The 23,427-nt window shown below is 47.6% G+C and overlaps 1 protein-coding gene across 2 annotated transcripts; it reads right to left on the bottom strand.

Annotated features, from left to right (window-relative positions):
* Positions 1-1,869: 1,869 nt before the first annotated feature.
* Positions 1,870-23,413, bottom strand: FIBP (FGF1 intracellular binding protein). 2 transcript variants are annotated; one of them, XM_077287415.1, is made up of 11 exons: positions 23,297-23,413; positions 18,941-19,037; positions 17,928-18,126; positions 16,984-17,110; positions 16,785-16,885; positions 9,257-9,390; positions 8,805-8,910; positions 7,885-7,948; positions 7,714-7,800; positions 6,139-6,236; positions 1,870-2,129 (listed from the first exon to the last, which is right to left on the bottom strand). In XM_077287415.1, the coding sequence occupies exons 2-11, from the start codon at positions 19,023-19,025 to the stop codon at positions 2,060-2,062; spliced, it is 1,071 nt and encodes a 356-aa protein (XP_077143530.1). In that variant the 5' UTR covers positions 19,026-19,037; positions 23,297-23,413; the 3' UTR covers positions 1,870-2,059. The 2 variants fall into 2 exon arrangements, with proteins under 2 accessions (XP_077143530.1, XP_077143531.1); XM_077287416.1 differs by lacking the exon at positions 23,297-23,413 and adding an exon at positions 23,240-23,276.
* Between the last annotated feature and the right edge of the window lie 14 nt (positions 23,414-23,427).

The following is a 23,427-nucleotide window of genomic DNA, read 5'->3' as shown; positions in this document are numbered from 1 at the left end:
TGGAAAAAAGCCTATTAATTTTTGTTGTGGTTGGTGTGTAGATAGAGCCATATATTTTGGGATACTGGGGGCTATTTTGTTCCCCAGATTATTGGCCCTTCCATACACAAACTTGGGACGCTCAGGTAATTTTTCCCCAATAATTTTATCTTCCTTGAGGATGCCCCAATGTTTAGTGACAATCTTCTTAAGAATATGGGTATTGGCATTAAATTGAGTAACAATAGGAACCTCATCAGTCATCATATGATTTTCGTTTTTCCTTTTATTTTGGAGTAACTGTATCCTTGGTAGTTTTTCTACTTGTTGTTTTGTTTGTATTAGGCAACGTTCACATTAGCGTCGGGCGCCGCTGCGTCGCCGCATGCGTCATGCACCCCTATATTTAACATGGGGGCGCATGGACATGCGTTGCATTTGCGTTTTGTGACGCATGCGTCGCTGCGGCGCACGCGTCAGGGCGCACAGGACGCAGCAAGTTGGATTTTTTGTGCGTCCAAAATCAAGCAAAAAAAAAACGCATGCGTCACAAAACGCTGCGTTGTGCATGCGTTCACATTTGCGTTGTGCGTTGCGTCGCCGACGCTGCGGCGCACAACGCAAATGTGAACGTAGCCTTAGAGAGCTTTCAGCATAACCTTTATCACGGAATTTTTCTGTCAGGAGATCCGCCTCGCGGTTAAAGTCTTGTGCCTTAGAACAATTCCTGTGGGCCCGAATGAGCTGGCTTTTTTAAGAGCCAACTTGGAATATGGCAACTATCAAGTGAGATGTAATTATTGACATCAGTTGGCTTATGGTACGTTCGGGGTTGGATTGTGCCCTTTTCTATAAATATTTCTAAGTCTAAAAAAATTGTCTAAATATTACCATACAATTCTCCAGACTCCAGCTCTGTAGACTTCTGTGGCCATCGTTCTGCTTCAGGAGATTGTGTATTAATGTTGACAATGAATGATGAATTGTACAGGAGTGTCTAGATCTGGTGATCAGATCTGTGCACCACTATATATGTTAGTGATGACCGAACGTGCTGGGATAAGGTGTTTCTGAGCATTCTCGTGTGCTAAACGAGTATTTTTGGCATGCTTGAAAAATATATTCAAGTTCCTGCGGCTGCATGTCTCGTAGCTGTTCGACAGCCACAACACATGCAAGGACTGCCTAACAAACAGACAATCCCTGGATGTGTTGTGACTGTCGAACAGCCGCGAGACATGCCGCCGTGGGGACACAAACAGAATTTTCGAGCACACCGAAGACACTCGATTAGCAAACGAGCATGCTCAAATTACACCTTATCCCAGCACGTTCGCTCATCACTGATGTTAGTACTCCCTATAAACATGTGTCTGGGCCAAACATACAAGTTTATATCACTGTGGATACAGAGATGCAGACTTGGAGGGAAAGTGGATATAAATTCGCACTGCCAGAAGTCCAACGCGGACCAGGTATGATCGGAGACCAAGATTGTTTGCATGCGTTTTTAATTTGTCGAAGCGTTCCATACTTCTTCAGCTGGAAAAATCTCAATGTGGATACAGATGCACACTTCTAGACATCGATTGTCTCCAGTGGGAAAAAAAAAAATGGATCAATGTTGAATATCCAACATACTCATTCTTCATTTCTCCCACATCTCAAGGTGCAATCAGACAAACATATTTTTAGTCTGTATGGAGAACGGACAACGCACGGACTCAATGTTCACATTCATATACACCTCAGCTTGCTCCTCTGACCAGACCAAAGCATGTATGTAGTAAGCAGCTCCTGCACCTATTTGCAAATTGTAGATGTGTTTGGCATTTTAAATTCAGTGGGCCATGTGAATCTAGAGCAAATAGTAGTGTCCAGACAGGTGAAGACTGTGCACCATTGTCAATTTTTAATTATATATTGAGATGTAATAACTTTATTAAAAGGATGCCATCTTTATACACTCCATATGTACATATATACAGAAAGTATTACAGGAAGACTGAGAAGACCACCTCAGTGCTGTCATAAATGACCCAGAACAGCATCTGGCTTGGCCATGGAATAGGGACAACAATCAGCTGTGATACATTTTCAGTAGACAGTTTCGTAAGGTGACCATGTATCTCTCCCAAAGAGACTGCTGCCTGTAAAGAAGGACACAGTCAATATGGTGGCTGGTGATACCACTTATACACTTCAGAACAAGATTAAGCTTTGTAGATAAATCAGTGATGAAACCCGGATCCAAAAAACAAAACTAATGAAACTCTGTTTCTTTGTTTTGTTGCATACGTGACAATTGACAAACGTCTGAATGAGGCCCAACGTGACAGATCCCCAAAGCATACAATGAATGAGGCCCAACTGTCAGGACTCTGAACATTTTTTACCTTTTGTGCATTACTGCCCTTTTCCAAGATGGCGTCTTTGGTCTCATGTGCACTGTGTCTTCCTGCTATAAAACTCCACCCCAGCCTTCAGTCTGTGCTAGAGTATTCTGCCTTGCATCCAGCTCCTGACGACTCCCTGGCTATATACCTGCTCCTGTGAACCTGTGTGGAGATCCTGCTACTCAGCTCTGAGTTTCTGCTGCAAACATCGGTTTCCAGTAATCCCCCATCTGGCTGCTTGTGTTTGTTTCCATCTGCATTTGCTGGACATGTAAGCTGTTGCTGCTCTGCTTAAACCTGAGACTTTTACCCAGGCCTCCCTGGTTGAGCTAAGATATTATTTGAACTGCCTTATAAGCATATCTATCTGTGTCTGGACTACCAAGGACTTATTCGTGTCAAGTATCCTCAAGAATAATTGTGCTTCATAGACTTTCTGCGTGATTGCATTTTCCTCTGAAGTTTCCTATAGACTGTTAGGCTATGTGCACACTCTGCGGCGTGCTCTCCGGGTTATCCCGCAGCGGAATTGATAAATCTGCAGGGCAAAACCGCTGCGGTTATCCCTGCAGATTTATCGCGGTTTGTTTTGCGATTTCCGCTGCGGGATTACTCCTATACTATTGATGCTGCATATGCAGCAATATGCAGCATCAATAGTAATGTTAAAAATAATAAAAATTGGTTATACTCACCCTCTGATGTCCGGATCTCCTCGGCACTGCACGCGGCGATCCGGTTCCAAAGATGCTGTGCCGAGAAGGACCTTCGTGACGTCACGATCATGTGACCGCGGCGTCATCACGGTCATGTGACCGCGACGTCACCGCAGGTCCTGCTCGCACACCAACTAAGACCGGAGGTGAGTATAGCATCATTTTTTATTTTAATTCTTTTTTTTTTTACACTATTTAGGCTTCCCAGGGCCTGGAGGAGTCTCCTCTCCTCCACCCCGGGTAGCAACCGCACATTATCCGCTTACTTCCCGCATCGTGGGCACAGCCCCATGCGGGAAGTAAGCGGAACAATGCATTTCTATGGGTGCAGAATCGCTGCGATTCTGCACAAAGAAGTGACATGCTGCGGGTTGTAAACCACTGCGTTTCTGCGCGGTTTTTCCCGCAGCATGTGCACTGCGGTTTGCGGTTTCCATAGGGTTTACATGTAAATGTAAACGCAATGGAAACTGCTGCGGACCAGCAGCATCAAAATCGCCGCGGATCCGCGGTAAAACCCGCAAAGTGTGAACATGGCCTTAAGCTGCGTTTAATATTTACACCAAGTGTTGTGGACTTGAGTTTCTCTCTGCACCTGTTTGAATCACCGTGTGATAATATAGACTTTACCACTTATAAAACTGTGTCCTGTAGTTGTCTTGTTCCATGCAAAGAGTCTCCTGAGTTATCCCTTATAATCATTACACCAACGTGACAGATCCCCAAAGCATACAATGAATGAGAAACAACGTGACAGATCCCCAAAGCATACAACGAATGAGAAACAATGTGACAGATCCCCAAAGCATACAATGAATGAGACACAAAGTGACAGATCCCCAAAGCATACAATGAATGAAGCCCAACATGGCAGATCCCCAAAGCATACAATGAATGAGAAACAACGTGACAGATCCCCAAAGCATACAATGAATGAGGCCCAACGTGGCAGATTCCCAAAGCATACAATGAATGAGGCCCAACGTGGCAGATCCCCAAAGCATACAATGAATGAGAAACAACGTGACAGATCCCCAAAGCATACAATGAATGAGGCCCAACGTGGCAGATTCCCAAAGCATACAATGAATGAGGCCCAACGTGGCAGATCCCCAAAGCATACAATGAATGAGAAACAACGTGACAGATCCCCAAAGCATACAATGAATGAGGCCCAACGTGGCAGATCCCCAAAGCATACAATGAATGAGGCCCAACGTGGCAGATCCCCAAAGCATACAATGAATGAGACACAAAGTGACAGATCCCCAAAGCATACAATGAATGAGAAACAACGTGACAGATCCCCAAAGCATACAATGAATGAGGCCCAACGTGGCAGATCCCCAAAGCATACAATGAATGAGACACAAAGTGACAGATCCCCAAAGCATACAATGAATGAGGCCCAACGTGGCAGATCCCCAAAGCATACAATGAATGAGGCCCAACGTGGCAGATCCCCAAAGCATACAATGAATGAGACACAAAGTGACAGATCCCCAAAGCATACAATGAATGAGAAACAACGTGACAGATCCCCAAAGCATACAATGTAGCACAGCTAGGTGCAAAATACACATCAGATTGGTTGGGAAGTCTTCAAGTGTGTTTGCCAGGTTTAGACATTTGCCTTGGTTGAAAAGGATCTTACTGGATTGCGAATGTGATTTCGCGTTTTTTTGACATTTATTTTTATCGCATTTTTTGCTTTTGTCTATTATTGGTATGCTCTGTTTTAAGTTCAGCAGCTTTAAAGTTTGGATACTTTATGTTACTTAAAGGGAAACCCATCAGGTTCCCAGTAGAAATACTTTTTCTAAAGTCAGTTTATGATATGTAAATGAGTCGAATGTATACCGTATATATTGTGGAGTCGAATGTATACCGTATATATTGTGGTGTATCAAAATCTACCAAACGCTCATTGAGGGAACTTCGCCTTACAGTCCCATTACAGACTGTGATGTCCGAACAGCACGCAGGTTTCCTGGCTAAAACTCAATAACTCTTGTTGGGTTTGTGTCAGGAGATCAGCGCCCGATCCAAACATCACAATCTGAACTCGGCTGCTGAAAGTAAAACACATAAAACCGTCCCGAAAACCGGGGTCAGAGCATATATAAAATCATTTATTTCTCTTTCAGGAAAGACAGCAGATTTTTCAACCACATGGTCATCCATCTGCCAGCAGTATGCAATCTTTATGTCTATTTTTGACATTGTATGCCATCTGATTTTTTTACATCGATCAAAAAAGTATTACATGCCCGGATACAGTTTCCTATGTTAAAGATGGAAATGGATTTGTTAAACGCTGGCGTCCATATCGCATTTATTTTTTAATGCGCTCGTTGAGTTTAATAACAGGCTGACCGTGTTTCAAACGCGTGCAACAATCAGTGATAGAGTGCTCAGCCAAGTTTCTCGGCAGCACAGGTGCTGTTTACAAATGGCAATGCGCTGCCGAGAATGATGATCTTTTGTGCAAACCAATGGAACATTTTACCCAACAAACGAGCGTTTTGCTTATTTGTCGGATGACCGGCAGCCTGATTAGACTTCACAATTAATGGGAAAGTTCCTAGGATAATCATGCAGTGTAAATTAACTTTAAGATGTGACTTACCCCCAAGATTTCTTGCCTGAACCTAAACCACATTGTATCCTGTAAAGCTCATATCCGGTCCTATGCTCCTATGACGTCCATAGTGCATGACTATGGATCTGATTTTTTGGAATCCATAGTGGCACAGATTTGGCTTTAATTAGGAGATATTGCAGATGATTGCTAATTGGACTTGCCCTACCCACAGTCACTACCTGAATAGTCCTATTAAATATGACCCATCAGGAAATGCGACGCCGGAAGATTGACGAGAAACAACACAATTTTGTACGTAATAAAGACCAGGAATTCGCTGCTGAAGAATTTAAGGGAAGAAGCGGTAGTAGGAAAAAGATGAAAATGTGCCGGAGGGGGAAATAGGCTTAAGACAGGACAGGATGTGCTGCAGTTACATCAGTGAGACCTATAAAACACTCACTTGAAGGCATCGAGAGCGCGAGCAGATGCTGTGTACTGGGTGAGAAACAGTTGAACGTCCGAAGACGACCAGTTAGAAGCTTTACAAGGTTCTATAAACTGGAAGAAAAATAAGAAAAAAACGGCATCTGTTATATATTACATGGCCCCATCAATAACACCTTCCCATCCTAATAAAAGGTAAATCCAAGTTTCATGTGTGACTATAATTTCATCGCTCTTATGGTTCGTTTCAACCCAAAAAGAAACCATTACTACAAGCGGCAGGTGCTTCCATAGAGGTGATGGCACTGCACACACATCCGTGCTGTATACCATCTGTGAATAATAGGATGAACAATACATGGAGTTGAGCAAAAAGATTTGTATGATCCTGGTTCAGAGGTCCCGTCAGTAGGCTTTGGCCACCAGAACAGAGAACGGCTAACCTCGTACTATCTGCAGCATTATGTATCGTGCCGAAACGGAATGACATCACAGCAGCGTCCTAATCAGAATATGTCACCCATAGGAGATTCGCAGTGCTCTGGTCCGGGGGCCATGGAATAGCAAAGTGTCCGCTGGACCAAGGTCTGCAAAATCTTCTGGCTCAACTCTAGTAATAAGGAATATTCTTGAGCATTTCTGCGTAAGAAGGAGTTGTCGTATTGCCAGTAGTGATGAGCAAGCGTGCTCGGATACGGTGTTATCTGAGCATGCTTGTGTGCTAATTGAGTGTCTTTGGCGTGCTCGAATACTATATTCGAGTCCCTGTGGTTGCATGTCTCGGTCTGTTCGACAGCCTCAACACATGCAGGGATTGCCTGTTTGTTAGACAATCAATCGAACAGCCTCAAGACATGCGACCACGGGGACTCGAATATAGTATTCCAGCACGCCGAAGACACTCTATTAGCACACAAGCATGCTCAGATAACACCTTATCCCAGCACACTCGCTCATAACTAATTGACAGTAATCACGATTTTAATTAAATCCTAAAAGTTTTCTAAACATGTTCACATCTGTTTCTGATTATCAAAATCATCTGTTTTTCATGCAGAATCGTTTCTTTTCTCTTCAGCCCTGTAAATGCAAAGCTTTTTTTTTAAGTTCTGCTGGATAAAATGGTGCAGAGTAAAGTGCACCGTATGCAGATTTTATTTTTGCATCGGGATTATATAAGTGCCAAATCCAGGTCATTACTGGACCTAAATCTGATAATACCATAAGATTAGGGGAATTATATGAACACAGATCTCTGGACCTTCACCTCCTGACCCCTGTAAGGTCCATTTCACAAGTCCGATTCTCTCGTACATTTTCCATGTTTTTCATGTGTGCTACATGCATCTATTATAGTCTATGAGGCTGCCTTCATGTACTATTTTGTTTGTGCTGACCAATCAAAAAAATAAAGGTCATGTGTTTTTCATCCTGGCCACGCATCAAACTCACCCATGATGGTAAAAACACTGATGAAAGTTACTCAGTTTTTCATATAAAAAAAAATGGACGTGTGAAACCGATCTAATAGATATAGAAGACAGTAAATGTCTGAGTACAACTTAACAGGAAGCCATCTTTACAAGAATACCTTTTCCACAAGATCGATGAAGAAGTCTCGCAAGTCCTTGTTATGGGTAAGGCTTGTTCCGATATTCACCAAGGCCCTAGAGAGCGTCTGTATGAGGTAATAATGTCTGTGAGCTCATATACAAGCGCAGGGTCATACATTTGTGCCATATAAAGATAACATTGGACTAACCTTAAAATTTGCTTCCATCTCTTGGAACACTGCGATTTTTCCTCTAAGTGACGTACAGACCAAACTAGAAAAAGAAAAACGCAATCGATTGTCTAAAATAGCTCAATGCTGGAAGTCATTGCAATGATTAAGGAAGATAAAGAAGATGCATTTTAGCAAGGTATGAATCCTGCTGGTGGATCTTATAGCTTCCTACAGTTCCATTCGATGACGCTTCTGTCACGGACCATAGGAATCAAAGGGTTAACCGCCAGGATCAGAGGCTTCTCCGATCCTAGATGTAGCGCAGAACTGGAGTAAAAATTTGTTTTGTCAGAGCACAAATGCTCAGGGAGCGGTTAACTCCCCCTCTTTCAGTGATGCCAAAAGATGCCACTACAAATGGAGGATTGGCATCATCCGCCATCAGCTATTAAGTGTTTTCTCGTCCATTTTTTCGAGTCCTATCAATGACGCAGCGCCTGAAGATACAATAACTCTGCAAACATTTTGGAAGCAGTTCAGTGTGAGGACAGAAGTCAGTGGTGTCAATCACTATGAGAAGCACTGAAAGACCAGAACTATTGTACCAGCAGATCAATTCTAACTAGTGATGAGCGAGCGTACTGGGATAAGGTGTTATCTGAGCATGCTCGGGTGCTAACTGAATGTCTTCGGCGTGCTGGAAAACTATGTTCAATTCCCGTAGCTGCATGTATCGTGGCTGTTTGTTGGGCAATCCCTGCATGTGTTGAGGCTGCCGAGACATGCAGCCACAGGGACTCGAACATATTATTCGAGCACGCCAAAGTCATTTAGTTAGCACCTGAGCATGCTCAGATAACGCTTTATCCAAGCACGTTCGCTCATCACTAATTGTAACCCATCATTTTTTCAGAAGGATGTATTCATCTCAAACAGAACAGGTTCACATTTCTCACCTCTTATGTTGATCGAGTAGGTCTTTATCGGTTATCAGAATTTTCAGTTCTTTCAGATCCTGTAGAAACTCTTTATCCAAATCCATGTCCATGTCATCTGCTACATCTGCAGGAAACAGTCTTGGAAGTAAGAACTGCCACGTGAATGAGGCCCTGTCCGACTGTAGTGGCTATTATACTGTAAAGCGCTGCAGAATATGTTAGAGCTATATTAAAAAAAAATAAAGATTATTATATATTTTTTCTCCCCTATAATTCCATTCTCCTCCTCATACCTGAAAGGATGAATGAACGTCTATCTTCCTGGCTAATCGAGGACGGTTCCACCTGCAGGACTCCTCTATGACATCCATATGCCCAAATGGCATATACAGGCAGGACTTGTCCTCTCTGAGACAAATGCATTAAAATTGGTGTTCTTACCATGACTGTATGTTGCCCGGTCTACTCACCCACTGCCCCTAAAGTCCAGTTCTGGATAAGATGCTCTGCACAAGTTGCAAAATCCTCAAATGTCAAGTACTGGAGCTTCCTCTTGCCTGTTTCAAAGCGACTGTTTGCAAAAAAAACTATTGCAGCGTAATCTCTAAAATGCAAACACAGAATATTTGTTTACAAAATATGATTTTTTTTTATTTGGACCAAATTCAGTATTAAAAAAAAAAAAGGAGATTTTTGTTTACTTACCGTAAAATCTTTTTCTCCGAGCCACTCATTGGGGGACACAGGACCATGGGTGTTATGCTGCTGCCACTAGGAGGACACTAAGTAGACAGAAAGATTAACTCCTCCTCTGCAGTATACACCCCTTCACTGGATACAATTTCAACCAGTTCGGTAGTAAAGCAGTAGGAGCATGAACAAAGACAACTATGTCAAAACCAAAGAAGTAACAACAAGCCAAAACAGGCTAACAGGGTGGGTGCTGTGTCCCCCAATGAGTGGCTCGGAGAAAAAGATTTTACGGTAAGTAAACAAAAATCTCCTTTTCTCCTACGCCTCATTGGGGGACACAGGACCATGGGACGTACAAAAGCAGTCCCTGGGCGGGGAGCAATATGCTAAAACCCCATGTACCACTGGCTTACGGCTTAAGGAACTGCCGCTTGCAGAATGCGCCTGCCAAGGGCGGCGTCTGCAGAAGAGATAGAATGAATGTGGTAATGCTTGGTAAAAGTGTGCAAACTGGACCAAGTCGCAGCCTTGCAGACCTGCTGTGCTGACGCCTGGTGCCGAATGGCCCACGAGGCGCCCACTGACCGAGTAGAATGAGCCTTGATCCCAGCTGGGATAGGAACACCTTTGACACGATAGGATTCTTGAATGGCTGACCGAATCCATTTTGCCAGAGTGGCTTTTGAAGCAGGAGAGCCCCTCCTGGGCCCCTCTGGAAGTACGAACAGGGCGTCTGACGTGCGGAAGGGAGCCGTCCTTGAGACGTACCGACAAAGAGCCCTCACCACATCAAGAGTGTGTAGAGCCTTTTCGATGCGATAAACAGGAGCCGGGCAGAACGAAGGCAGAACAATCTCCTCATTGAGGTGGAAAGAGGAGACGACCTTGGGCAAAAAGGTGGGAGAGGTCCTCAATACCGCCTTGTCCGGATGAAAAATGAGAAAGGGAGGGCGGCAGGAGAGCGCAGCCAACTCCGAGACCCTTCTGATGGATGTGACGGCTACTAGGAAGACTACCTTCCAAGAAAGGAAGGTCAAGGAAACGTCCTGTAGCGGTTCGAAGGGAGTCTCCTGAAGAGCTCCGAGAACTAAGTTGAGATCCCACGGATCCAAAGGTGACTTGTAGGGAGGCGCCACACGGGAAACTCCCTGGAAGAAGGTTTTCACCGGCAACCTGTTGGCAATCTTCCGCTGGAAAAGGACTGACAATGCCGAAACCTGACCCTTCAGGGAGCTAAGAGCAAGTCCCGACTCTAGTCCGGACTGAAGAAACTGCAGTATGGAAGGAATAGAAAAGACTAGAGGAGATCGACCCTGTGCATCGCACCATGAGAAAAAAATTCGCCAGGTACGGTGGTAACTACGCATGGAAACAGGTTTCCTAGCTCTGATCATGGTGGAGGACACCCTGGGAGAGAAACCCGCTTGGCCTAGAATCCAGGACTCAACGGCCAGGCCGTCAAAGACAGGGCCCTTGAGTTCTGGTGGTAAATCGGGCCCTGCGAAAGGAGATCCGCGCGATCTGGAAGACGCCAGGGGACGTCGGCCACCAGCTGAACCAGTTCGGTGTACCATGCCCGACGCGGCCAGTCTGGCGCGACGAGAATCACTGGTACCCCCTCTGCCCTGATCTTTTTGATGACCCTCGGTAGTAGGGGAAGAGGAGGAAAAATGTACGGGAGGCGGAATTGGCGCCAAGGCAGGACCAGGGCGTCTACTCCGAGGGCCCGTGGGTCGAGGGACCGAGCAAGGAACTGAGGAACCTTGTTGTTCATCCTGAAAGCCATGAGATCCACATCCGGGGTCCCCCAGCGATGGCAAATCTGCTGGAAGACCTCCGGGTGGAGGGACCACTCTCCGGAGGCGATGCCCTGGCGGCTGAGGAAGTCCGCCGCCCAATTTTCCACACCTGGAATGTGGATCGCCGAGATGGGCGAATGGTTCGACTCCGCCCAATGGAGGATGTGAGACACCTCGAGCATGGCCGTCTTGCTGCGAGTTCCGCCCTGACGGTTGATGTATGCCACGGCCGTGGCGTTGTCGGACTGGATTCTGACTGGATGACCTGCCAGAAGTCGGTGAAAGTGAAACAATGCTAGCCTGATAGCTCGAATCTCGAGGATATTGATGGCGAGGCGAGACTCTTGAATGGACCACCGCCCCTGGGCTGTGTGATGGTTGAAGACTGCTCCCCAGCCTATGAGACTGGCGTCGGTGGTCACCACCAGCCACCGTACTGGGAGAAAGGACCTTCCCTGGGTTAGGGAGGACTTCAGCGTCCACCACCTGAGGGTCTTCCTGACCCGAGGGGACAGGATGAATCGGCGGTCGAGGGAGGACGGGTTGCCGTCCCAAGCCGACAATAGCGCATGCTGCAGGGGACGGAGGTGAAACTGCGCAAATGGGACCGGTTCCATGGTCGCTACCATCTGCCCGAGAACTCGCATGCTGGCGCGAATGGAGTGGGATACTGGACGAGAAAGACGCTGGGCTCCCTGCTGCAAGGCCAAAGCCTTGTCTTGAGGGAGTATGACCAGACCGCGGGAAGTGTCCAGTATCATCCCCAGGAAGGAGATTTGTTGAGCCGGAATTGGAGAAGATTTTTCGAAGTTTATCTTCCATCCCAGGCGAGAAAGAGTATCCACCGTGAGAACGACGGACTCTTCGCACGCTGGGTAGGAAGGACCCTTTATCAGTAGGTCGTCCAAGTACGGAATTACCACCACTCCCCTGGAATGAAGAATGGCCATGGCAGCCGCCATGACCTTCGTGAAAACTCTGGGAGCGGTGGCGAGACCGAAGGGCAAGGCCACAAATTGGAAGTGTTCCCCGCAAAAGGCGAAGCGAAGGAACTGCTGATGCGGAGGGAAGATCGGTATGTGCAGGTAGGCATCCTTGATGTCTATGGATGCCAGGAATTCTCCCTTTTCCATAGACGCGACCACAGAACGGAGGGATTCCATCCTGAAGTGTCGGATCTTTATGAATCTGTTTAGTAGCTTCAGGTCTAGGATCGGACGTAGTGATCCGTCCTTCTTTGGGACCACGAACAGATTCGAATAGAAACCCTTGAATCTTTGTTCTAGGGGGACCGGAATGATGACTCCGTCCCTTTGTAGTGCCCGTATTGCCTGGAGAAACGCTGTGGCCTTTGACCTTTGAGGGCAAGACTGGAAGAAGCGTGTAGGGGGGAGGGAGGAAAATTCTATTTTGTATCCGGTGGACACCAGTTCTCTGACCCACTCGTCGGAAACGACTGAGAGCCAGGCTTGACGGAACAAGAGTAGACGTCCGCCTACTTTGTTGGAGTCCACCGGATGATGCAAGGAGTCATTGGGCGGAGGATCCATGGGATGCGGATCCCTTAGGCCCGGGAGGTTTGGGCCTGGGTCTCCAGTTACGATTAGGTCTGTAAGAGACCTGGGTGCCTCGGCCACCGCGCGAACCTCGTCCTGATGCGGGGGTAGAGGATGCAGAAGACCAGTTGGTATTGGACCGAAAAGGCCGAAATGGAGGTTGCTGCTGGTACCGAAAGGACCGGGTAGGCTTTGGCTGGGGGAGAAATTTACTTTTCCCTCCGGTAGCATCCGAGATCATTTGGTCCAATTTTTCTCCAAATAGCCGACCAGCCTGGTAAGGCAGGGCTGTTAGAGAACGTTTAGAAGCCGAATCTGCTCACCAATCCCTGAGCCACAAGGCTCTCCTGATGGAAATTGCAATGGCGGCTGCCTGAGCAGCGCAATTGGCTGCGCCCATAGAGGCGTTGACTATGAAGTCTCCGGCCTGCGCTATCTGGTTAACCAGGATGCTGGCTTCTGGAGGTAAATCACTGGCTTGGATGTTAGAGGAAAGAGTCTCGGTCCAAGAGACCATAGCCTTAGCCACCCAAGAGGCGGCGAAGGATGGGAAGAGAGACGCTCCTGTGGCCTCGAAGGCGGAACGAGCCAGATAATCAATCTGGCGATCGGAGGGATTCTTAACGGAGGAACCGTCCGAAAGAGACAGGATGGTCTTGGACGCGAGGTGTGACACAGCAGGGTCCACCGAGGGAGACTGCAGCCAGTCCTTGACTAATTCCCGAGAAAAAGGGTATTTGGCCTCGATGGACTTTTGTCCTATGAAGCGTTTATCTGGGCGATCCCTATGTTTTTGTACGACCTCCTTAAAGTGAGGGTGAGTGACAAAAACATTTTTAACACGTTTAGTCTTTTTGAAAGACACCACATGTTCGGGTTCCGAAGCGGAGTCCTCAGTCACCTTCAGGGTCTGGTTTACCGCCTCAATGAGAGAGTCGAGAGTCGAGAGACTCTTGGGAGGAGGGGGGGTCCTGAACGTAGGAAATGTCGGACTCATATTCAGAGTCATCCGAGTTTGGGGAAGGGGACCTGGAAGCAGAGCTTGCAGGCACTGAGGGGCCCGCTAGCTCATGGTCAGGGGATGAAAAGTGAACACGTTTTCTGGAGCCCCGGGTAGAAAGTGACCGGGTACGCCCCCTGCTGGTAGAAGAATCCATACCGTCGTCTGAATCCTCCACGGTCCGACCAAGAGGGGGGCCCCGGAGGGAGTCAATTGCCCTGGCTAGGGAAGCCACAGATCGTGACAGAGAGGTTGCCCACTCAGGGGGGCTAGGCTCTACCGGGTCGACGGCTGCGGCATCGGAGACGGTACCGGCGTCGGCAAGGGGCGGCTGCACAGAGGGCGAGACGCAATCTGCACACAAATGGCTAGTGTGGGCTCGGGGCAGGGCCGCATTGCAAGTGGCACATACAGTGAAAAACACTGTGTGCTTCTTGTTACCCTTTTTTGTCTCCTTGGATTGAGACATAGTGCCTTAGGGACAGAGCGGGCAGTATACAGCAGAGAAAGGGTTAAGCTTTCTTGAAGCAGCTTACCCACGGTCCTGTCTGTGTCCCCAGAGAGAGATATGGCGGTTCTTTGTCCAGGAGTTCTCCTTGGAGCGCTGTAGAAGCGTGGGCTCCGTGCAGGGAGAGAGGAAATATGGCCCCCGAGATTTGGAGGGCGCCTCTCGTCCCAGACGAGAAGCGCCGATGTAGGGGGCGGAGCTACGGCCGTGGGAGGAGATTTTTCCCCTGCGGCCTACTCCGGCTGAAGAAGCCGGGGACTAAATTTTTGAGGCCTGCCGACGATGTGCGGCGGCGGCCGCGACGGTGCGCCGCCGAGCACCGCCGACCCCCGGTCGGCGGTGCCTCTCCCTGGGGACCCGGACTGCATCGCTGCCGCTGAGGAGGACTGCACAGAGGGCGAGACGCGCAGGGGGGAGTCCCCCGAAGGTACTTACAGCCACCATTGTCCCGGTTCTCACAGGTCTGCGCTTCTGTGAGGATGTGACTCAATCCATGCACCCTGGATGGGGATGGAGAGGCCCCTGATGCATCATGCTGCTATAGCAGAGGGGGGCTGCGGCACAACATCCCCTCCGGACTGCATTCTTCTCCAGATTACATCGCTGTAATGCAGGGTCCTGGAGGGGGAAATCGGGACCAAGAGGAACCGTTGCCCTGGCGCAAACTTTCCGTGCGCCATACGTCGCAGGAGAGGGACGGGGAGGTATACTCGCCGTGCTCGCCTGTTGTTGGTTCAGGGGAGAGCGGACCTTATGAAAAAAAGGACCCGTCGCCCCCTTCACTCCGTTAAATAAAAATTAAAAATTTACATAAAATTAAAAAATCAAAAATTTAAATCAAGTTGGGGTCTGGAAAAAAAGACCCAAGTGCCTCCTAAGACACTAAGCAAGAACTGGTTGAAATTGTATCCAGTGAAGGGGTGTATACTGCAGAGGAGGAGTTAATCTTTCTGTCTACTAAAGGCCCCGTCTCACATAGCGAGATCGCTAGCGAGATCGCTGCTGAGTCACAAGTTTTGTGACGCAACAGCGACCTCCATAGCGATCTCGCTATGTGTGACACGTACCAGCGATCAGGCCCCTGCTGCGAGATCGCTGGTCGTGTCGGAATGGCCTGGACCTTTTTTTGGTCGTTGAGGCCCCGCTGACATCGCTGAATCGGTGTGTGTGACACCGATCCAGCGATGTCTTCACTGGTAACCAGGGTAAACATCGGGTTACTAAGCGCAGGGCCGCGCTTAGTAACCCGATGTTTACCCTGGTTACCAGCGTAAATGTAAAAAAAAACAAACAGTACATACTCGCCTTTCGGTGTCCAGGTCCCCTGCCGTCTGCTACCTGCTCTCACTGACTGCCGGCCGTACAGTGAGAAGTGAGAGCACAGCAGTGACGTCACCGCTGCGCTCTGCTCTCACTGTACGGCCGGATCTCAGTCAGAGCAGGAAGCAGACGGCAGGGGACCTGGACACCGAAAGGCGAGTATGTACTGTTTGTTTTTTTTGGTAACCAGGGTAAACATCGGGTTACTAAGCGCGGCCCTGCGCTTAGTAACCCGATGTTTACCCTGGTTACCCGGGTGCTGCAGGGGGGACTTCGGCATCGTTGAAGACAGTTTCAACGATGCCGAAGTCGTTCCCCTGATCGTTGGTCGCTGGAGAGAGCGGTCTGTGTGACAGCTCCCCAGCGACCACACAGCGACTTACCAACGATCACGGCCAGGTCGTATCGCTGGTCGTGATCGTTGGTAAATCGCTTAGTGAGACGGGGCCTTTAGTGTCCTCCTAGTGGCAGCAGCATAACACCCATGGTCCTGTGTCCCCCAATGAGGCGTAGGAGAAAGGGGGAAAATGCGAAGGATTAGGAAAACATGGCTGCTGTCCACAGATTGTACAGGGCAATTCAGGTATTTAGATTTTCTTTTTTCCTGGATTTTTACATTTTCATAGACCAGACATTTACAGACGTGACAATAGCAAATTATTTTTTTTTTTTATTATTGGAAAAAGGAGCAGAGTGGAGGGGGTAAAAAGTTTCATATATATTAAATATATGTAAAAAAAAATTAAGTTAGGCATCTTTTTTTTTGTCTCCCTAGACAACTTTAACCTGCGATTATTTGATCACTTAGGTTATTTTCACACGTTGCATTTTTGCTGCATATTACAGTATCAGCTAAGTCTATGAGATTTCAGGAACCTCATGCACACACATTGGTCTTTTTTTCCTGACTGATTTAGAAAACTGCAGCCTGTCACTTCTCTCAGCGTTCTTTTATGCATGTTTGCACCAATTTTTCACCCATAAGAAACAATGGGTAAGTGCAAAAACGCAGCAAAAAAAACGCAGATATCAGTTTTTGCTGCATTTTTGGTGCAAAATCCTAGGGAAGTTAAAATATCACTTCTTAATAACGCACAGAACATGTAAACCTGGGGAACCTACCTGGCGAGTTTGTCTGACAAAAGGAAATTCTGCTGAATATTTTCCACGAGAGCACCTCGCATTTCTTCTACTACCTTAAAGACTCGCTTAAAATTGTCAAACTGCAAGGGAAAAAAAATATATAAAAAGGTGCTGAAAACATTACATATAAATGAGAGGAGGCAAGGTGACAGGACTGGGGAATACAGCAGTCAGATACCTGTCTCCTGCAGCTCTTCAGGGTCACCCCAGTCTTCGCACTTATATCATCCAGGTCTTTCTTAGTTCCTTTAGAGAGTTTCTTTCCAAGAACTTCCCGCACAAAAGCTTCGTCAAAAGCATAGTACCTACAGCAAGACAGACCTTAAAAGGGATTGTCCGGACAGGTGATATTGATGATGTACCCCCAGCTTAGGTCACTAGTATCCGAACAATGGGGGTCTGACACCTGGCACCCCACCAATCAGGGGCTGTTAGCTCCAGAAGGATGTAAAGGTTCAATGTGTAGAGTCTGCTGCCAGGAAGTACAAGTAATCGTCTGTATAACAAAATAGCAGCTGATCTGCAGTCGAAAATAGCAGCTGATCTGTAGGTGAAAATAGCACATGATCTGCAGGTGAAAATAGCAGGTGAAAATAGCAGATGATCTAAAGTTGAAAATAGAAGCTGATCTGCAGGTGAAAATAGAAGCTGATCTGCAGGTGAAAATAGAAGCTGATCTGCGGTCGAAAATAGCAGCTGATCTGCAGGTGAAAATAGCAGCTGATCTGCAGTCGAAAATAACAGCTGATCTGCAGTCGAAAATAGCAGCTGATCTGCAGTCGAAAATAGCAGCTGATCTGCAGGTGAAATAGCAACTGATCTGCAGTCGAAAATAGCAGCTGATCTGCAGTCAAAAATAGCAGCTGATCTGCAGTCAAAAATAGCAGCTGATCTGCAGTACTGGCCCTAGCTAATGCACATTTAAAGGTGTTGAGCAGCTCAGCTCTATTCAATGTTTACATCCAACAGACAAAGCTAATAGCAGCTGATTGTTGGGGGTGATTGAAAACCATGACCCACATTGCACGTGTCTGAAAACTTGCTGACCCCTACTCTCTCTCTCTATATACTGTATATATGCCCATGTTGCATGCATATGCAGGATGATGTGAGTAGTAGTACCTCTCAATCAGCATGCTCTGCTTGTAAGGTGGGATCTGAAAAAGTAACTGCTGTACGAGTTTAGGTGGGTAATGGAGAAGCCTTTCGATCATCTGAAATGTTCTGTAATGGTCCATGGTGTCACTCTCCAGGACGTCAGGGCCAGCTCCGGTCTGATCTAATATGCCGCTCTTTAGACGCATATTCACTGCATCGCTCACTGCAAGAAAAAGCAACAAAATGAAGAAAGAATCCGGGCCAACCCTTATACGAAGGCAGGCGTGTTTTTACGCTTGGACTGATGGTCAGGGTGTAAAAAAAAAAAAACCGCACACCGCATACAGCTCACGCTGCCATTTTTCGAATCTGGCTCTCTCATTAAATTCAATTTGGTAAAGGAAAAAAAATGGATGCAATTTTTTTAATGGATCCATTGCAATTATTGACATATGAAAGTGTGTTTGACCTTGTTTATTTTTTTTTTTTAATTAATAAAGTATAACAACGGATGTCATATTATGGTATATGGAGAACACAGGGGAATTTTTTTTTTTTTTGATGATTTTACATATGCTGCTCTGATCCCGGCCTGATTTATATAGGGTCATGGCTACATACCAATACGATGTGTTACAGCATTTCTCAGACAACTAGCGAACCACTATTTCAGAGCTTCGATTTTGCTGCAAAATAATAATCACCAAATCGTGGATCTGTCTCACACGATGCAGTTGCCTGTGACTTGCAATGTAGTCTATGGCAAATGGAGTCGCCTTTGACTTGCGTCCGGGGACAGGAAATCCTACAGATTTGGAAAAATTTGCGACTCGGGTGTTGCAGGTCCGATCGAAACACCATAGGGAATCAATAGATACGATGTCGCAAAGCAGCAATTTTTGTGTAACATGTTGCATTAAGGCTAATGACATCATGTAAAGATGATCCATCCATCAGCCCCTTGTCTCAGCCATTTTTGTTTTCCAGCAAATAAACATGGACGACAGAGGAAGGAGTTTTTCATGCCGGATTACTACCTGAATATCCATCCAGCCAGAGCTGATAAACCTCTTCATCGATCAGGGTGGTATTTCCAACAAATACATCCAGTTCATTGGCCATAGTGACGGTTTCCTGGAAAAGAGAAAACGGTGGATGAGAAATTCAGCTCATGACTTTAAAATCTGACAGCAACAATACGGATCAGTAATAAGGTACACAGTACCTCACACAGTACAACAAAAAAGGTGACATCCCCACCAAATCAGCCTCAAACTCTGCATGTAACTCCTATAGATATGCTGTGGACAAATCTGCACCAAATTGGCAAAGTGTGAACCTGTCCTTAGGACCAGACTGTGACAATATTGTGATGGCTTTTTATGAAAGTGGACATATCCCTAAGGCCGGGATCACACACAGCGAGATACGGCCGAGTCTCGCAGGTTAAAACCAAGCTCTGGCACTCCAGAGCGGAGCGTGCGGCCGCATAGCAATACATGGAGCTGCACGCTCCGCTCTGGAGTGCCGCTGCCAGAGCTTGGTTTTAACCTGCGAGACTCGGCCGTATCTCGCTGTAGTGTGACTCCGGCCTTAAAGTGATATTCCAGCACAAACCAGTTGTCACTGAAGCCACTGGATAGGCACTGACTGTTAGATTGGTGTTGACGTCCCCTCCACTAGACAGAAGGAGGGGTCTTTTGCCCACATACTTACATAGCCATAAGCCCAGGAGTTAAATGGAGTGGCTGGTTGCACATACGTTTTGCAGCTCCACATACGTCTATAAAAATAATGAAGATAGCCGAGCGAAGGGAAACATGTAATAGAAAGAACTGTAGGAAGAGGTAGCAGAGGTGGAAGGAAAGATGAAAGTGAAAAAAGGAATAAGGTCTTTATCTAAAGGGTTATTGCCATTCTCATAGCGATACTGTCAGTGCTGGTAAATACAAGCACATTTGCAGTTTACAGCTTATTAAAATTTGCTATTGACACTTGTTTACAGTTTGTTGCCTGGGAGACCGACCACCGCACTGCTGTCCAGCAGTATTGAAGCTGGCTGGGATTAGTAGGAAACAGCTCGCTCCAGTGATCCTGCCCAGCTTCCAAGCTCAATAGAAAAGGACCTGTAAGCTCTGTGCATGCCCTGCTGTCTAGCAGCCATGGTCGGTCTCCAAGGCAAAAAGATGTAATCAAAAGAGAAATGTTAATACTTCAAGAATGAAAGGAAGAAGAACAAAAGGAACAAGAACAAATAATAACAAAGGACGAAGAGGAAAAAAGGAGGGAGGAGGAGAAAGAAGAGGAAAAAGAAGGGAGGTGGTGGAGGAAGAGGAATAAGAAGGGAGGAGGAAAAAGGAGGGAGGAGGAAGAAGAAGAGGAAAAAGGAGGAAGAAGAAGAGGAAAAAGGAGGGAGGAGGAAGAAGAGGAAAAAGAAGGGAGGTGGTGGAGGAAGAGGAATAAGAAGGGAGGAGGAAGAAGAGAAAAAAGGAGGGAGGAGGAGGAAGAAGAGGAAAAAGGAGGTAAAAAGTGGAAAAATGAGGGAGGAGGAGGAAGAAGATGAAAAAGGGAGGAGGTGGAGGAAGGGGAAAAAAGAAGGAATGAGGTGGAGGAAGAAGATGAAAAAGGAGGGAGGAGGAGGAAAAAGAAGGGAGGAGGTGGAGGAAGAAGAGGAAAAAGAAGGGAGGAGGGGGAAGAAGAGGAAAAAGGAGGGAGGAGGGGGAAGAAGAGGAAAAAGGAGGGAGGAGGAGGAAGAAGAGGAAAAAGGAGGGAGGAGGAGGAAGAAGAGGAAAAAGGAGGTAAAAAGTGGAAAAATGAGGGAGGAGGAGGAAGAAGATGAAAAAGGGAGGAGGTGGAGGAAGGGGAAAAAAGAAGGAATGAGGTGGAGGAAGAAGATGAAAAAGGAGGGAGGAGGAGGAAAAAGAAGGGAGGAGGTGGAGGAAGAAGAGGAAAAAGAAGGGAGGAGGGGGAAGAAGAGGAAAAAGGAGGGAGGAGGGGGAAGAAGAGGAAAAAGGAGGGAGGAGGGGGAAGAAGAGGAAAAAGGAGGGAGGAGGGGGAAGAAGAGGAAAAAGGAGGGAGGAGGGGGAAGAAGAGGAAAAAGGAGGGAGGAGGGGGAAGAAGAGGAAAAAGGAGGGAGGAGGGGGAAGAAGAGGAAAAAGGAGGGAGGAGGGGGAAGAAGAGGAAAAAGGAGGGAGGAGGGGGAAGAAGAGGAAAAAGGAGGGAGGAGGGGGAAGAAGAGGAAAAAGGAGGGAGGAGGGGGAGGAAAAAGGAGGGAGGAGGGGGAGGAAAAAGGAGGGAGGAGGGGGAGGAAAAAGGAGGGAGGAGGGGGAGGAAAAAGGAGGGAGGAGGAAGAAGAGGAAAAACGAGGGAGGAGGTGGATGAAAAAGGGGAAAATGAGGTGGAGGAAGAAGAAAAAAAGAGGGAGGAGGAAAAACAGGGAGGAGGTGGAGGAGGAAGAGAAAAAAAGAGGGAGGAGGAAAAAAGAGGGAGGAGCAAGAGGAAAAATAAAGAGGAAGTGAAACAAGCAGCTTACCCCTGTTAGGCTATGTTCACACGATCCTTTTTTTGATCCTTTTTTTTTCAGGTCCTTTTTCCATGCAGGGTACAGTCCAATGTTACTCTATGGAAAACAAAAACCGCTGTGCCCACTATCCTTTTTTTCTCAGGCACATCCGCGAGGATTTGCCTGCAGAAAAAAAGAAGTACCATGTCACTTCTTTCTGCGGATTCAGCTCCTGTTTTCAACAGGCACCAATAGGAAAGTGCTGTTGAAAACCCGCAGAGGAATCTGCAGAAGAAACTGCAGGAAAATCAGCAGTGCAGTTTTGCACTGCGGGTTTTCCAAATCAGGACCTGAAAAAAAAAGGATCAAAAAAAGGATCAAAAAAAGGATCATGTGAACATGGCCTAAGGCCGGAGACACACTGGTGCGAGATACGGCCGAGTCTCGCTGGTTAAAAGCAAGCTGTGGCAGCGTCACTCCGGAGCGGAGCGTGCAGCTCCATGTATTGCTATGCAGCTGCACGCTCTGCTCCGGAGTGCAGGTGCCACAGCTTGCTTTTAACCAGCGAGACTCGGCCGTATCTCGCACCAGTGTGTCTCCGGCCTAAGGCTATGTCTCCACGTTCAGGATGGCCGGCGGTATCGCCGCAGCGGCGAAGCCGCTCGGCGCTAAGCCCCGCCCCCTTTCTGGGACGCGATCATGCCGGATGTGTTAACTCTTCACATCCGGGATGATCGCTCGCTCCCATAGGGCCCTGTGATATGCCTTGCGGGGACGCAGCGTCCCCGCAAGGTGTACGGGCATGCTGCGATCTGAAAAGATGCGCAGCATGTCCGGAGTCGCAGGGCCGCCGCGTGCGGGTTTCCACGCATAGTGGAGACGGGATTTCATAAAATCCCCTCCACTATGCTGGAACATCTGGACGCTGCTTTTTTGACGCTGCAGCTCTGCGCAGCGTCAAAAAAGCAGCGTTTCCTGACCGTGGAAACATACCCTAATACTCCCTCTACCGGCCCAGAGGAGATGACACAGTCAGTTGACCGCTGCAGACAATCACTGTGCTCAGCGGTCATGTGCTGCGGTTGTGGCGTTAACACTGCAGCTTGTCAACAAAGACTGGAGACAGCAATGGATGAGTAGAGCTCAGTTTATGAGGCTCACATCCAATCTATTATTATGCGTTGCTTATATAGCACCAGCATATTATTATTATAGTGCCATTTATTCCATGGCGCTTTACATGTAAGGAGGGGTATACATAATAAAAACAAGTACAATAATCTTTATCAATACTAGTCATAACTGGTACAGGAGAGAGGACCCTGCCCGCGAGGGCTCACATATTCCGCAGCGCTTTACAGACATTATCATCACTGTACCCATTGGAGCTCACACTCTACATTCCCCTAGAAATGGCCACTTTGTGCATGGGGTGAGGCCAGAGTGCGGCACTTGCCGTCCTGCTCTGAGCAGTGGATGACGCTGCGTGGCCCAGCACCCCAGGGTGGCCCCGGCCGCATATCGGGGCTCATGGCTGCCCCATATGGAGGGTGATGGGCTCCTTCTCTACGATGAGGACATACAGTTGGTCCAGTGGGAGTGTGGCGGCTTCCAGTTATGGTGCATCAACATAAACACAATTCATTACAGTGAGGAAACCGCAGCACTTGTGCCCAGCACTCCACACAGGGCTACAGGAAAATGGCCGCCGCCACTAGAGCGCAGGAAGACGACATTTTGGAATCCATAGCCACTGGTAAACAGGACGGATACGGCAGGTACTGACGACCAAGAAAGGTCATGTACGGACGGTAGCGGAACCCGCAGCCTTCACCTATAGCCGCGCACACAGCGAACACCCGCCGTCACTGCTCCCTCTGCCGCCACTCACCTTCCCCGAGCTCGCAGCTCCGCAAACGGAAGAGCTTGGTGACGTCACCGTCACATGACCCTGCTGTCTGTAGCACGTGACCGACCATTGCGGCACCTAGTGCTGCCAGGCCGTGTGCACACGGAGAAGGA

The sequence above is a fragment of the Ranitomeya variabilis genome, chromosome 2 (assembly GCF_051348905.1).
Source record: "Ranitomeya variabilis isolate aRanVar5 chromosome 2, aRanVar5.hap1, whole genome shotgun sequence".
In the NCBI taxonomy this organism is placed as follows: Eukaryota; Metazoa; Chordata; class Amphibia; order Anura; family Dendrobatidae; genus Ranitomeya; species Ranitomeya variabilis.
This window is presented reverse-complemented; position numbering and strand designations above follow the sequence as displayed.

What these genes read in the sequence shown, in the direction of transcription:
- FIBP (XM_077287415.1), bottom strand. Translation starts at nt 19,025, where the DNA reads ATGGCCAATGAACTGGATGTATTTGTTGGAAATACCACCCTGATCGAT. An exon ending in CTGGCTGGATGGATATTCAG is followed by an intron (nt 18,127 to 18,940) that starts GTAGTAATCCGG and finishes TTTTTCTTGCAG; the next exon opens with TGAGCGATGCAGTGAATATG. An exon ending in TCATCGATCTTGTGGAAAAG is followed by an intron (nt 6,237 to 7,713) that starts GTATTCTTGTAA and finishes TTTTTCTTCCAG; the next exon opens with TTTATAGAACCTTGTAAAGC.